The sequence below is a fragment of the Budorcas taxicolor genome, chromosome 18 (assembly GCF_023091745.1).
Source record: "Budorcas taxicolor isolate Tak-1 chromosome 18, Takin1.1, whole genome shotgun sequence".
NCBI lineage: Eukaryota > Metazoa > Chordata > Mammalia > Artiodactyla > Bovidae > Budorcas > Budorcas taxicolor.
Genome location: NC_068927.1, coordinates 3,590,810 through 3,603,300, shown reverse-complemented (window position 1 = coordinate 3,603,300; position 12,491 = coordinate 3,590,810). Strand labels below are relative to the sequence as shown.

The 12,491-nt window shown below is 57.3% G+C and overlaps 2 protein-coding genes and 1 non-coding gene across 3 annotated transcripts; 1 reads left to right on the top strand and 2 right to left on the bottom strand.

Annotated features, from left to right (window-relative positions):
• The first annotated feature begins 3,189 nt into the window (after positions 1-3,189).
• On the top strand, positions 3,190-9,739 carry LOC128063401 (collagen alpha-1(III) chain-like). Its single transcript, XM_052656145.1, has 8 exons — positions 3,190-3,324; positions 4,251-4,394; positions 6,687-6,905; positions 7,353-7,721; positions 7,799-7,941; positions 8,084-8,169; positions 8,501-8,643; positions 9,328-9,739. The coding sequence occupies exons 1-8, from the start codon at positions 3,190-3,192 to the stop codon at positions 9,361-9,363; spliced, it is 1,275 nt and encodes a 424-aa protein (XP_052512105.1). The 3' UTR covers positions 9,364-9,739.
• TRNAG-GCC (transfer RNA glycine (anticodon GCC)) lies at positions 6,542-6,612 on the bottom strand. Its single transcript has one exon. It is a non-coding gene; the product is annotated as a tRNA-Gly (tRNA).
• A 538-nt stretch (positions 9,740-10,277) lies between the features above and the next one.
• EXOSC6 (exosome component 6) lies at positions 10,278-11,509 on the bottom strand. The gene has a single exon (XM_052655962.1). It carries the CDS (start codon positions 11,507-11,509, stop codon positions 10,691-10,693), a length of 819 nt encoding a protein of 272 aa, XP_052511922.1. The 3' UTR covers positions 10,278-10,690.
• Positions 11,510-12,491: the final 982 nt, after the last annotated feature.

Below are 12,491 nucleotides of genomic sequence, written 5' to 3'. Positions count from 1 at the left end.
CAGGGGAAGGTGGGTAGCAGGGCATCCCTACACAAAGGCAGTGAGGCCTGGAGGTGCTGATAGAATCGGGCTTTGCTTATAGCAGAGCCCATCAGTAAGGGTCTTTCAGTAAGTCCTCCAACTTCTTGGAACACAGTGGTTTCGAGGCAGGGGACTGAGATCTCATTACTCCTCTCAAGTTGCTCTCCATGTGACCCTGGGCACCTTCCAAGCCTTTCTGTAAGATGGGGAGCGTCGGGATTGCCCTGGTGGTCCTGTGGCTAAGACTTCACCTTCCAATGCAGGGGGTTCTCCCTGGTCGGAGAACTAAAGATCCCACGTGCCAGGGAGCAACTAAGCCCAAAGATCCCTTCAGATCCAAAATTAAATTTTAAAAAATAAAACGATGGGGCACATGTACCTTGCGAAATTGTTATAAGGATGAAACAAGATGATGGATGTTTAACGTTCGTAGCACAATGCCTGGCCAATAGCTGGAATTCAATCATTGTTGGCTGCCGGTCACAACTGTAATATGGGGATGATAGGGTCACCCTTCCCTCTCTTCCTGGGAGCTCTGTGAAAATAATGGACTATTCTGCACATCCGTGAACCCGGGGGGGGGGATGTGTCTGGGAATCAGCGTGGGACTCTGGGGACAGCTGTTCAGTCTGGCCGCCTCCATCAGCTGTTCTCTTCTCCTACTCTCGCTCCTTCCGTCAGCTTGGCCTCTGTCTCAGCCTTCTTCTTTCTTCCCATCTGACTGCCAGCCTCTCCATCCTTGCCTCATCATTATGATTCCCATTCATTAACTGTCCTACCCACATTCTGGGTGCTCAAGCTTTTCACAACCAGGGGGAATGCAAGCGGGTGTCCCTTAGGAAATCGCTCTGGAAGTCTTTGTAAGAGGTGAACACGGAGCAAAGACCTCTTCCCTATTTCTTGGTTCTTGGCCCCTGTGATTATGAATCACTACACTGTCACCTGTACCTTACATTATACATCAACTATATTTTAATTTTTGAACTTTTTTAAATGAAAAATAAGAAGAATGTCCATGGTGGTCCAGTGGTTAAGAAACTGCCCTGCAATGCAGGGGACACCGGTTCAGTCCCTGGTCTGGGAAGGTTCCACAAGCCTTGGGGCAACGAAGCTCTTGCGCCACTACTGAAGCCTGTGTGGTCTAAAGTCTTTGCTCTGCAAGAAGAGAAGCCAGCACACCGCAATGAAGAGTAGCGCCCCCACCCCACCCCTCCCCGCGCTCTGCCAGCTGGAGAAAGCCCGCCCAGCAGCAAGGAAGATGCGGTACAGTCAAAAATAAATAAAATTTAAAAAAGAAGACTCAGCTTTTCTGAGTAAGATCTCATAAAGACAAAATCTTATTGTTTCTTAGGCAGAGTACATTTAAGGCAAAGAAACTCTGCCTTCTTAATAGAGAGGAAAAACCAAATTCTAATTTTGTACCAGTGTATTTTTGATGTTAAAACTCATCTTAGGGACTTCCCTTGTAGGTCAGTGGCTGAGACTCCACACTCCCAATGCCGGGGGGCGCAGGTTCGATTCCTGGTCAGGGAACTAGATACCCACGTGCAACAACTAAAGATCCTGCATGCTGCAACAAAGATCAAAAATCCCACAACCGAGACCTGGCACTGTGAGACAAGTAGATAAACACTGAAGACAGCCTGAGCCTATTGATTAGCAAACCCAGGCTAAGAAAGTTGCATATTTACTTCCAATACTGACAATTCTGAAAATATGCCTCTTCTTATTTACACCAGCAAACTTAAACTAGCTTTTACTTATCAACCGTTATTCCAGATCACATGAGGTGGAAAAACATGTGAGTTAGTTTCTATATTTCTGAGAGTATACTTAATTTATACATGCTTAATTTTATTTTCAGCCAACTAAATAGGGCTCCTTCCAAATTAATTTTGGCAACACCATCTGAAGGTAGAGAAATATCACATGCCTGTAACATGCACACATAGACATACGTAATATGCAGGCAGACATGAAGACCTTAGAGCTTTTGTTTTTAAAAATTTTAGCCATGTCCCAGGTGTAAAATTCAAATCCAAATTATTTTTCCTGGCAGATGGAATAAATTAACCTTACCTGATCAGATGGTCAGTTTTTCATTGAAGATTTTTTTAGTCACCTGTAGTAAAAATCCTTTTAAAGCTGTGGGATTTTTTTTTTTTTAATCTTTTAGAAACTTCTGCAGACCAATTGAAAAATGAATTTAGTTGTCTCTGAAAGGTTTGGAATTCTCTCTTTGATGGGTACCCCTTTGAAAAATGAAAGTGTATTTGTGACCCCATGGACTGTAGCCCACCAGGATCCTCTGTCCATAGTAATTTCCAGGCCAGAACAGAGGAGTGGGTTGACCATTCCCTTCTCCCGGGAATCTTCGAAACCCAAGGATTGAACCTAGGTCTCCTGCATTGCAGGCAGATTCTTTACCAGCTGAGCCACCCGACTGGCACATAAGGAGTTCCCTTTAGGTGAACGTATCTAAAGCAATGTTTCCCCACGATGGCCATTATAACTCTAAATTCTCTAAATGTTCACCTATTTTTCCAGAAAGGCACAGGTGCTTGTCCAAAAATTAGGTGAAGCTATCTTGCCTTTGCAGTCCCTAAAATATCTTAATTATGAGGGGCTCTGTTTTCCAACAGCTGTTTTAAAACATTAGGAATTACATGTTCTCCCTGCTTTTGAACAGGAAGGGTGACTTACCAGGGAATCCAGTCCAGTGGTTAGGATTCCATGTTTTCACTGCTGACGGCCGGGGCTCAAGCCTTAAGATTCCACAAGCTGCATGGAGCAGCCCCCCGCCCCCAGCCAAAAAAAAGCGGGAGATATTAATAAAATCCCCATGAGATTAATGTCCTCCTTTGTTAAAAATAGTTATCTTCCTTCTTCCTGCCGGTTATACAGGCTGCAACGAGTGCTACATGTGTGCAAGCTTCCTCTTCAGAGTTTCCCAAGTCCATTTTAAAAAATGAGATTTGCTTTACGTATTTTCCAAGTGTTCAGGCATTGTTGCCCTACGTGATGAACATGGGTGTGTTTCTCTGGACACTGTGAATATGAAAGTCAAAGGAAAGACAGGTAAAGCCAGACGGCATGGACGCACAGCTGATTTCTTAGTGCCTGGATGTGTGTTTAATGTGTTATTGAGTGGATAAGTCAGGATCGCGAATGGGAGAGAAAGAAGGACTGAGGGGGGTCAGGTACAGAATCACCAACTTCCTCCCAACTGATTACTTGATCAGGATTGCCAGCACCTCGGGACACTATTGGCTGGTCTTCCTGTTGCTCTTCGTGAGCAAGCAGGTGCTGGATAAATGTTCTTAGTGACTGTGTTGCAGGAAGTCTTGGGAACAGGAAAAGAAGGCTCTCAATCGTTACTGTCTTGGCAGCTAAAAGTGGGCTGTGGATGATGATCATAGATTCAGGAGGAAAGGGGCTGGGCTCAGGGAGGGGCCTCAAAGTCACAGGTGAAACTCTGGGATCCCATCCAAACCCACAAACAAAAGCTAGAACTGACCTAATGGCGCTCCATTCATTAATTCAGCAGATATCCACTGAGCACTGACCAGGTGGCCAGGCCCCAGGTGAGCTGTGGGAATACAGCAATGAGCAGATTCCCCTCTGTCTGCCACAAGCACGGAGCTCTGTGCTCAAACGGTGGGCGCGGAAGAGGCCCGAAAGGAGACCCCCTGCCCCGACTGCTGCACACACTGCCGGGCTTGCTGCTCAGCCCTGCTCTAAACCAGTTCAGTGGACTCTCTGACTCCCCCGCCGCCAAGAGAGAGGGCAGCGAGGTGTCCTCGCGCAGCCCAGGCGGGCAGAGAGCCACTGGGGCCCCGTCAGCAGCCAGCCCAGGAGCCTAGCCCACAGGCAGCTGCGGGTGGGCGGCTGGCGGGCACACTGCAGAGCTAACCCGGCCAGGGCTGGGGTCCCTCAGGGGTCATGGACATCCCCCCTCCTGCCTCTGACGGTCCCACCCCAGGCCCCAGGGGCTGGGCAAAGAGGCTGGTTCCCGAGGTCAGTTTGGGGGGACGGTAGAGCAGCCTCCCCACCCTCAGGGGTTCTTTTGCCTTGAAGTGAGTCAAAGGGACACTGTCTCAGCACCGGATCCCCTGAGAGTGGAGCCCAGCCCTGGACAGCTGGGCCGGGTCCGGGGGCCAGGCACGCTGCCCACGGACTGGGCACAGGGGCCCGCTGCATGGCCTTCTGCGGGCACCGCCTCCCCTCAGAGTGGCGGGGCAGAGAGGGCCGGCCCGGAGCGGCCCTCAGCTCTGCCCCCGCGGCTCTCCCTTCAGATCGGACATGGCTCGGGAGCCCAGGCCCAGCGCTGCCCGGCGGGGCTGGAGGAGGCCGTGGGGCGCAGCCGCCTCCCGGTGAGTCCGGGGTTGCCTGCTGGGAAGGGAGTCTGACCACGGCTTGTCTGGAGCCCTGGGCTCCCCGGGATAGAAGAAGCACCCCAGGAGGCCCTGGAGGAGGCCGGTCTCCCTCGGCCACAGGTTTTGCCCGTAAACTGGGGGGTCGGGGGGTCGGTCCAGCTCACTCCAAGGCCACTTCTAGCTGACATAACCCAGCCCCCTTCCTGCTGGGGGTGCCCTCTCCCCTCGCCGGGACCCGGATGTTGTGGGTCCTCCGAGCGGAACCTCTCCTGCGAGGCACTCGGGAGCTGTTTCTGAGTATAGATGTTTGGGAAGTAGAAAATAGGAAACTTTCTGGATGAAATCATCCCTCTAGCTTGGGAAGCCTCAAGGAATTTTAAAGAAACCTTTAAACGTTTTCAGAAAGGCACTCAGCAACCTCTGCCAGCCACCGTGCCAGTTGCCCAGGTGATAAGGAGGGTGTGCGGGGGCCGGTGGGCCCTTGGCCCGCTCCGTGGGCGTCTGCAATGCCTGTGCTCCATTCCTGGCCTGTCTGTGGACACTCGGTGGTTTCTGTCTCGCCGGTAGGAGAGGCAGGAGGCAGTTGGCAGGTGGTTGCTGTAAGGTACAGCGCTGTGTAAACACCTGGTACCAAAGGTTCTGGTTTCTTTTGGGTCTCATCTTCCTGAAAGCAGGACGGCAGGGCTGGGTGGGGGCTGCTGTGAGAAGCTTCTGCACCTCCAGGCTGACCTCAAGAGCGATTAGGCCAAATCTCTCCCTGTCCGCGGCAGCCTCAGGCTCTGGGTTACCTTTGACAGGGTGGACTGCTTTTTTTCACTGCATTTGTTTGGGGCTGATGAGTAGATGCATACTCATAGGTAACAGACTTTTTGTTGTTGTTAATTTATTTTACTTGGAGGCCAATTACTTTACTATGTGGTGGGTTTTGCCATACATTGACATGAATCAGCCACAGGTGTACCTGTGACCCCCCATCCCGAACCCCCCTCCCCCCTACCCCCATCCCATCCCTCTGGGTCGTCCCAGGGCACCGGCTTTGAGTGCCCTGCTTCATGCTTCAAACTCGGACTGGTCATCAGCTTCACATCTGGTAATACACAGGTAACATAGATTTTTAAACTTGGGTTTCTCCAGTGAAGCAGAACTGCATATACGGTGTGTGGTTTGCCTCCCATCTCATGTGGGAGACTCTCATCTGGGGGTTGATAGGGTTTTGTAAATATCTGTCTAATGGGTTGTAACTGGCCCCTTCCCACAGTTCTCTGCCCTGTTTTTTCCATGTGGCCACCTTGACGCTGGGCTACCCCTTCTTCAGTTCCAGTTGCCTTCTTCTGACTTCATGTCCTCCCAGCCCCTTGCCCAGCAGGCTTGGCCTCAGTCCTGTGGAGGAAGACAGAAGCGATGGAAGAAATGCCAGCTCTCCTTCAGAAACGTAGACTTCACTCGTGGGTGCCGGGCACTCAAGGCCTGGGGCAGGGGCGGCCTCTTCAAGGTCCATGTGTCCTTAGGGGTCTCCAGTGGGGAGAATGAAGCCCTCGGTGGGTGGGTGGGGGGGCAGTCAGACAGCAGACTGTGGGAAAACGTCCGAAGCAGGGTGGGGTCCTGGCAGCCCCCGACGTGCTGGATGCCTTCTCTGTGAGAACTGATCAAGTGCACGTCATCTGCCTTGGGTCTCAAAACAGCATCTGTCAACCTAGAGGGAAAGGTTTGTGGCAGAACTATTGCCCCATGTCCCCTGGCCTTTGGCCCTGAGGTCTGACCTCCACCGTCGGCATCATTCTGACGGTGCATTTTATTTCCCTTTTTGTGGGAAGTGGCAGCCTGCAGACTGTAATCATTAAGCCCAGACCAGGGGACAGAAGGGGCTATGGACCCTGGGAGGGGCAAGGCTACAAACCCTAGAGGAAACTGGGGGTGTGGGGGTGGTAGGGGGCAGAGCCCGAATGACCCCAGGCCCCCGACCTGCAGCAAGCCCAGGCCTAACTTCTAACCCCAAACTCAACTCAACTCTGTCTCAACTCCCGTAGCTCCCAGGTTTGTACTCAACAGTCAGTGAATCAGTGTTACGTAGTCATTTTTATGTATTTTAGAAAGTTTTTTTAAGGGGGGAAAGAAAGGGGTTTAAAAGAAAACAATCAGCCTCTTGCATTGGCCGGGAATCGAACCCGGGCCTCCCGCGTGGCAGGCGAGAATTCTACCACTGAACCACCAATGCCTCAGCAGAGAGCTGCTTCTGCTAGCTTGGTAGTCGTCTGCCGGCCCACGCGGCTCCCCTCGCCTGCGCTCCAGAGCGGAGTCGCAGCCCCGTCGGGGGCCCGGACCAGGAGGAGGTTCCGCGAGGGGCCGCGCTTGGCTGAAACCCGAAACACCGAGTTCCGTCCTGGCCCCCGCGGCGCCGGAAGCGTGCCCCCTTCTCTTTCTCCCAGGAAGGGCCTTCCACCCCCGGGATCAGCGGCGTCCCGAGGCTCCCGGGCCGCCCACCCAGACTTCCTGAGGCCAGAAGGCAAGGCGGGGCGGCCGGAAACCTCATCCGCAGGCCTGGGGGCCTCGCGATGAAGGCGAAGGTCTCCCCACAATGTCCCCCGTCTGCCCCAGGGCTCCCACCAACCTCTCTCCTCGTTCCTGGGCGCAGGGCAGGGAAGGTTCTTTCAGAAACTTCCCTGACCCCCCTCACAGCCCCCTCCTCCCTCCCCAGCGCCCCGCTTGCTCCAACGGAAACCTGAAGCTGCACTGAATTTCAGGGGCGGTAGCCCCACGGGATCTTCCTGCCCAGGCCGGGTCCAGCACCCCCTCGACGCCCACCTCCTCTCACTGCAGCGAAGGTGGCCGGGCCTCCGCCCTCACCCTGCCAGCCCAGCTCTGCATCCCGGCCATTCCCACGCAGGATTAAAGGCTCTTGTAGCCCCTCCACAGCTCTGAGCCCGGACTTAACTCTTGCCTTTCATCCTTTGCCAGACTGAGAACCACACCAGGATCAGCATGCCTGGGTCAGCCAGAGGGGCCTGCGGAGGGCCCAGATCTGACTGGCCAGGAGCCTGTGGGCAGTTGCCCCTCCTGCCACCGGGAGCCACCTGCAAGGCTCCCCGTTCAGAGCCCAGCGGGGAAGCTAGTTTGCTGGGGTCTCCCAAAGTGACCTTGGTCAAGTGCCTAGGGGGCTCTTTTGGTGAAGAATCCTGGGATTCTAAGGAAAAGCTGGAAACCTGTTTCCCCAGATGGGGTCTAGGCAAGGACTCTGGCCCCCCGGCAGTGATCCTCTCCCCGCTTCTATTACAGCAGCAGCTACAGTCTGGATTACGAACTGTACCGGGAAGACGGCCCCTGCAGGTAGGTGGGTCCTGCAGGGCTGGCCTCTGGGCGCAGGGGAGGCTGGTGGCCTGACACCCTCTGTCCCGTCCCCACAGGGGGTACGAACACCAGGGGGTCCCTCCCCTCCTCCACCGCGTGCCTGTCAGGATCCGGAAGGCCCACCTGGGCACGGGGGTCAAGGGCCGCTTCAGTCCCCACAGGGCCCCCAGAAAGAGCCAGCTGCCCCCCGAGATAAAGCGTGAGTGATCGGGCACAGCCCTCACCGGCAGGGCTAGTGGGGAGCTGGGAGGCCCTTAGCAGGGAGGGTGGGCTTAGAGGTCCCAGCAGCAGCGCCCTCTGCCCCCGCCCGCAGTCCAGACTGAGGAGCTGCACTGCCTCAGGGGTGAGCTGAGCCACATCAAGGCCCAGGTGGACCGCCTGCTGGAGCACGTGGAACTCATGGAGCAGCAGAGGGGCCAGCTTCCAGGTCAGGCCCCCAAGGCCGGGCCCAGGCCGCACTCCACAGGCGCCAGGTTTTCCCACTGCTGAGGGTACCTGGGATCCAGCCTCGGGCTCCCCCTGGCTGCAGGGCTCCTCCTCACCCTCCCCAGGTGCACAACCCCCATTCCTTCTGGGTGTGACCCAGCCCCCCCTCCCACTCAGCAGCGGTCTGGAGCTAGAGCTTGTCTCCACTCAGCCCACCGCATCTTGTCCTCTGGGGGCCTAGACACCTGAGATCAGTGCGGCACAGAGGGGCCTCTAGGGGGTTAGCTGGGGCCTTCAGACTTGGCCACTGACCGGTGACTATGCCTGTCCAGGGACAGAGGGCTGTGAACAGAACAGGGGCTCTGGGAGTCAGGGGTCCTTATGCAGAACCACTGAACCCAGGCAGGAGCCCAGAGGCCTGAGGGCCCGTCCGGAGGCGGAAGGCTCCCAGGAGCACACAGACACGGAGGCCGTGGTGAGTGGCCTGGCACCTCCCCCATCCTCACTCTCCTTGTGTTTGGGTCCTTGTTTGTGCAGGAGACAGCAGTAGCTGCAGGGAGGTGACTGACTGCTGTCACAGGCAATGTCCGGAAGATAGGGCCCTGTCCTATCGCCCCCCTCTTAATTCCCTTGCATTGTCCTGTGCTCCCCACGGAAGCCGAAGCACACGGACCTTCCTGGACTGAGAAATCCAAACCTCGATCCGATAATAGCCTTCCGTGCAGCTCCAAGAGCCCCAGCGTTCCCTACTATACCATAGCCTCCGCCGCTGTTGGTGGTCCCTGAAGTGGGCCAAGCACCCGCTGTTGTCAGGACCCTCTCTGCAAGGCCGGGCTACTGTAGGGTTACCAGTAGGAGCTTCCTTTCTTCCACTTGCCCAGCTCTGGCTGCCCCTTGGCCTGTTGGGCCAGGGCACCCTTACTGCTCCCCAAGATGGAATCACATCTAGGAAACCTGGGCTGAGTGGACAAAATGCCATGTGTCTGGTGGTTCTGGGTTCACAGGTCTCAGGAAGAATCTACAGTAACACCAAGATGCCAGAGCTGCCAGGAAAGGGAAACGGGGGTTGGAGGCTGGTAGTTCTAAGTAGATGGCCCCTTCCCAGCCTCACCGCGCTTTGGCCCTCTGTGCTAGGGTCCTGCTTCTGCTTCTCCTACAGGTCAAGAATCAGGCGTCAGACCAGGGCTGTCAGTAGCAGGCTGGAACCCCTCCAGGCTCATCAGCTCCAGGCACCGTCCTTGCCTCGAGTGTTTTCTCGAGGGTCTCTCAGCAGCACCCATGCCACCCATTCTGGAGCCAGGGCGATGGAAATGGAGGCGTGGCTCAGCCAGACCAGCCAGGGACCCGGCCCTAGTGCTGGTTTTAGCTTTGTCCAGATGGCAGCCTAGGTGCTGCAGGGAAGGGGGGGCCCGCAGCTGCCCGGCACCAGCGCACCATCTCATAGAGCCGAGGCCTGCTCCTGCAAGCGGAGCTGGATGCCCACTCCCTGGAGCAGCGTCAGCTCTCCTCCCTCTCAAAGCCCCCCGTCCACAGGGGGCTGAGTGTCCACAGGGTTCCCATTTTTACTTTGTTTCTATCTTGTTTCTTTCTGCTGTGATTCTATATATTTCAGATCTGCTTTGGAAATATATATTATGTCACTGGGGGCAAATAAAGTTTGTATTTTTCCCCCTAGTCAGGGATTCTTGGTGTGGTCCCCAGGCCTCATTCTGGTCTCTCAGCTGCCTCGAGCCAGCCTTTCCTACAGCTGAGCAGGCCCCTAAGACACACAAGCTCAGGTTACACCAAGCTGGTGCAGGGAGGACCCCAGGCGGCCCTTTCGCCAACTCAGACCTGAGCACAAACCTGCAGGGCTCAGGAGCCACACACGAGCCACACAGGGCAGAGCCCACCCTCCTGGTCAGACAGGCCCAGTTTGCCCTACAGAATGGCCAGACTCCATCTCCAGCATCCAGAAACTCTCACTCCTGGCAGTTCAAGTGCCCTCTCACTAGTGGACCAGCAACACCAGGACACATTAACGATAATGCTTGTCCCAAGCCCTGAGAACACAGTCCCCAGCTCAGAAGAGCCTTACTCATTAAAGTCGGTACCAAAAACAACAGAATGTTTCAGATTATAAAAAGAGTTTTTGTTTGGATTCAGATATACGTGGAAGGCACAGCCTCCTTGTCCCCGCTCTCAGAAGCAGCCCAGTTATTCAGGAGGGAGTCCCGGGCTGGCCTGCATAGGCCTCGTTTTCCCGATGAGTACAGCGGAAGTCCTTTCCAACTTAGGAGTCAAGATGCGCTGGCAGGTTTCTTCAACTGGATCGTGGCTGGGAGTCAATTAGAAAAGTTTCTTTAACGAAGCAGTCTGGAAAGAATCGCTCCAACACGGCTATTCTGGGCACGCCTCCGCAGATCCTCTCCGGTGCTCCCGGTTCTCAGCTCGGCGCACGCGTTTGCAGGCCGACGGCGCGGGTCCTTGTGGCGGCAGCTGCGGCTCGGTCCTTGGCGTCCGTCGTTGCTCGGGTCTCTGGCTCAGAGGGGCGCAGCGGCACCCCTCCGGCGGGCGGCCCGCACCAAGCACTGCTGGAGAACGGGGTAGAGGCGCTGGCAGCCCTCGAGCCCCAGGCGCACGGCCTCCGCCCAGCTCTCGGTCGGGCCGCCCTCCCCGCTGCCCAGCAGCCCAGCCACCTGGTTGAGCACCGGCATGAGCGCCACGGTGAGGCCGGCGGCGGCGCGCTCCTCCTCCAGCAGCGTGGGGTCCAGCAGCCAGGCGGGCGCGGGCGCCGGCGCGCGGCTCAGGCCGCAGCCCACCACCAGGTCGTACATCTCAACGCCCGCGTCGGCCAGCGCGAGCGCGGCGGCTGTGAGCGCGGCGGCCAGCGCCGAGCCGCCGTCCTCCAGCAGCAGCGCCGACACCTCCAGCTGCGCGCGCGGGTAGCGGCCCAGGCGCACGGCCGGCTCGAGCGCCTCCTGCAGCGCCAGCGCCAGCTCGCGCTCCTCGCCGCCGCCCGGTGGGGCGCGGCGCCGGCGGCCCGAGAAGGGCGCGCGGCGGAAGTCGCAGAGCAGGCGGCCGCGCAGCGCCGCGGGGGCCTCGCCGCCCGCCCCGGCCGGGCCGCCGCCGCGCTCACCGCCCTCGGCCGGGCGCGGGCCCGACACGGCGCACAGCACCTTGGTGCCGCCCGCCTCCAGGTAGGCCGAGCCCTTGGCCTGGCTCAGCAGCCCGGCGCGCGCGTACACCGGCCGCAGCCGTGCCGGGTCGCGAGGGGCCGGCGCCTCGCCCTCGTCGGCCGCGTACAGCTGCGGCGGCTGCGACTCCTCGGGCCCGCGGATGCGGCGGTGGTCCCCGGGCATGGCGGCGCTGCTGCCGGCCGGCTCCGCGGGTCAGCCGGGCCCCGTGCGCCGGCGGCTTCCGCCCGCCTGCCCGGCAGCGCGAGGGTGCGCGGGAGAGCGGCTGGCGCCACACCGCCCCCTGCCGCCCCGGAGGGGGACGGTGCGCGTCGCGGAGCCCCGGGCCACCGCGAGGACGGCCAGAGCTGGGTGCATGGGTGGATCAGACGGGCCTGCAGAAGTGGGGTCTAGACCGGCCCCGCTGACCTCTAGCCTTCGCGCCAGCGCAAGCCCAGCGCGTGGGTCTTCTTCCTCTCACTTGTGAAGCTGTAATCGGTCCTACACTAGTGACACAACCGTATACATGTTCCCCCACCGCCTTGTCCAAGAGGGCCCTTTGGTACTGTGCCCTGGCTGGCACAGCTTGTGGAGTGCGTTTGGAACTCGCTCCCGCGCTGCGGACTGTGTGAGCTCTTTGTATCCCTCACACTCCTCACCTGGCTTGCCTTTTTGCAGCCAGGGCCTCAGCACCCTTCCTGTTTCTCCTCTTCTTCACCCCCAGGCCTGTGACTGGTGGTCTCTGCGTCTTCTCTCAGCACAAACCTGCTTTTCTGCTCCCTCCAGGTCAGCAGGGCTGAGAATGATTCAGGGCCAGCCTGCTGTACCCAGGGGACTTGAAGTCAGCCAGAGAGGGCACAACTAAGTACTACACACTATAGCTCCCAAGCCCAGCTGTCTTCAGGCTGGGGTAAATGGACAGAACCAGGTCAGAGTCTCCATCTTCACCGTCCAAGTTAGGTCCTGAAACCTGGAATGACCTGGCAGTCAAGGGTGTGGGAGGAGGCAACTGATGTTCCCTAAAAACCTCCTATACCAAGGAATGTCTCTGACCTCACATCCAACCTGTACATCAGGAGAGGAAAAGACATAGGAGACTTATCAATGAGAATGTTCTCCTGTAAAAAGCACCAAAAACGAAGACTCTCTCTGCTGCCAGCAACCCCAG

What these genes read in the sequence shown, in the direction of transcription:
- LOC128063401 (XM_052656145.1), top strand. Translation starts at nt 3,190, where the DNA reads ATGGGAGAGAAAGAAGGACTGAGGGGGGTCAGGTACAGAATCACCAAC. An exon ending in TGCTCTTCGTGAGCAAGCAG is followed by an intron (nt 3,325 to 4,250) that starts GTGCTGGATAAA and finishes GCCTCCCCTCAG; the next exon opens with AGTGGCGGGGCAGAGAGGGC. An exon ending in GCAGAGGGGCCAGCTTCCAG is followed by an intron (nt 8,170 to 8,500) that starts GTCAGGCCCCCA and finishes ATGCCTGTCCAG; the next exon opens with GGACAGAGGGCTGTGAACAG.
- EXOSC6 (XM_052655962.1), bottom strand. Translation starts at nt 11,509, where the DNA reads ATGCCCGGGGACCACCGCCGCATCCGCGGGCCCGAGGAGTCGCAGCCG.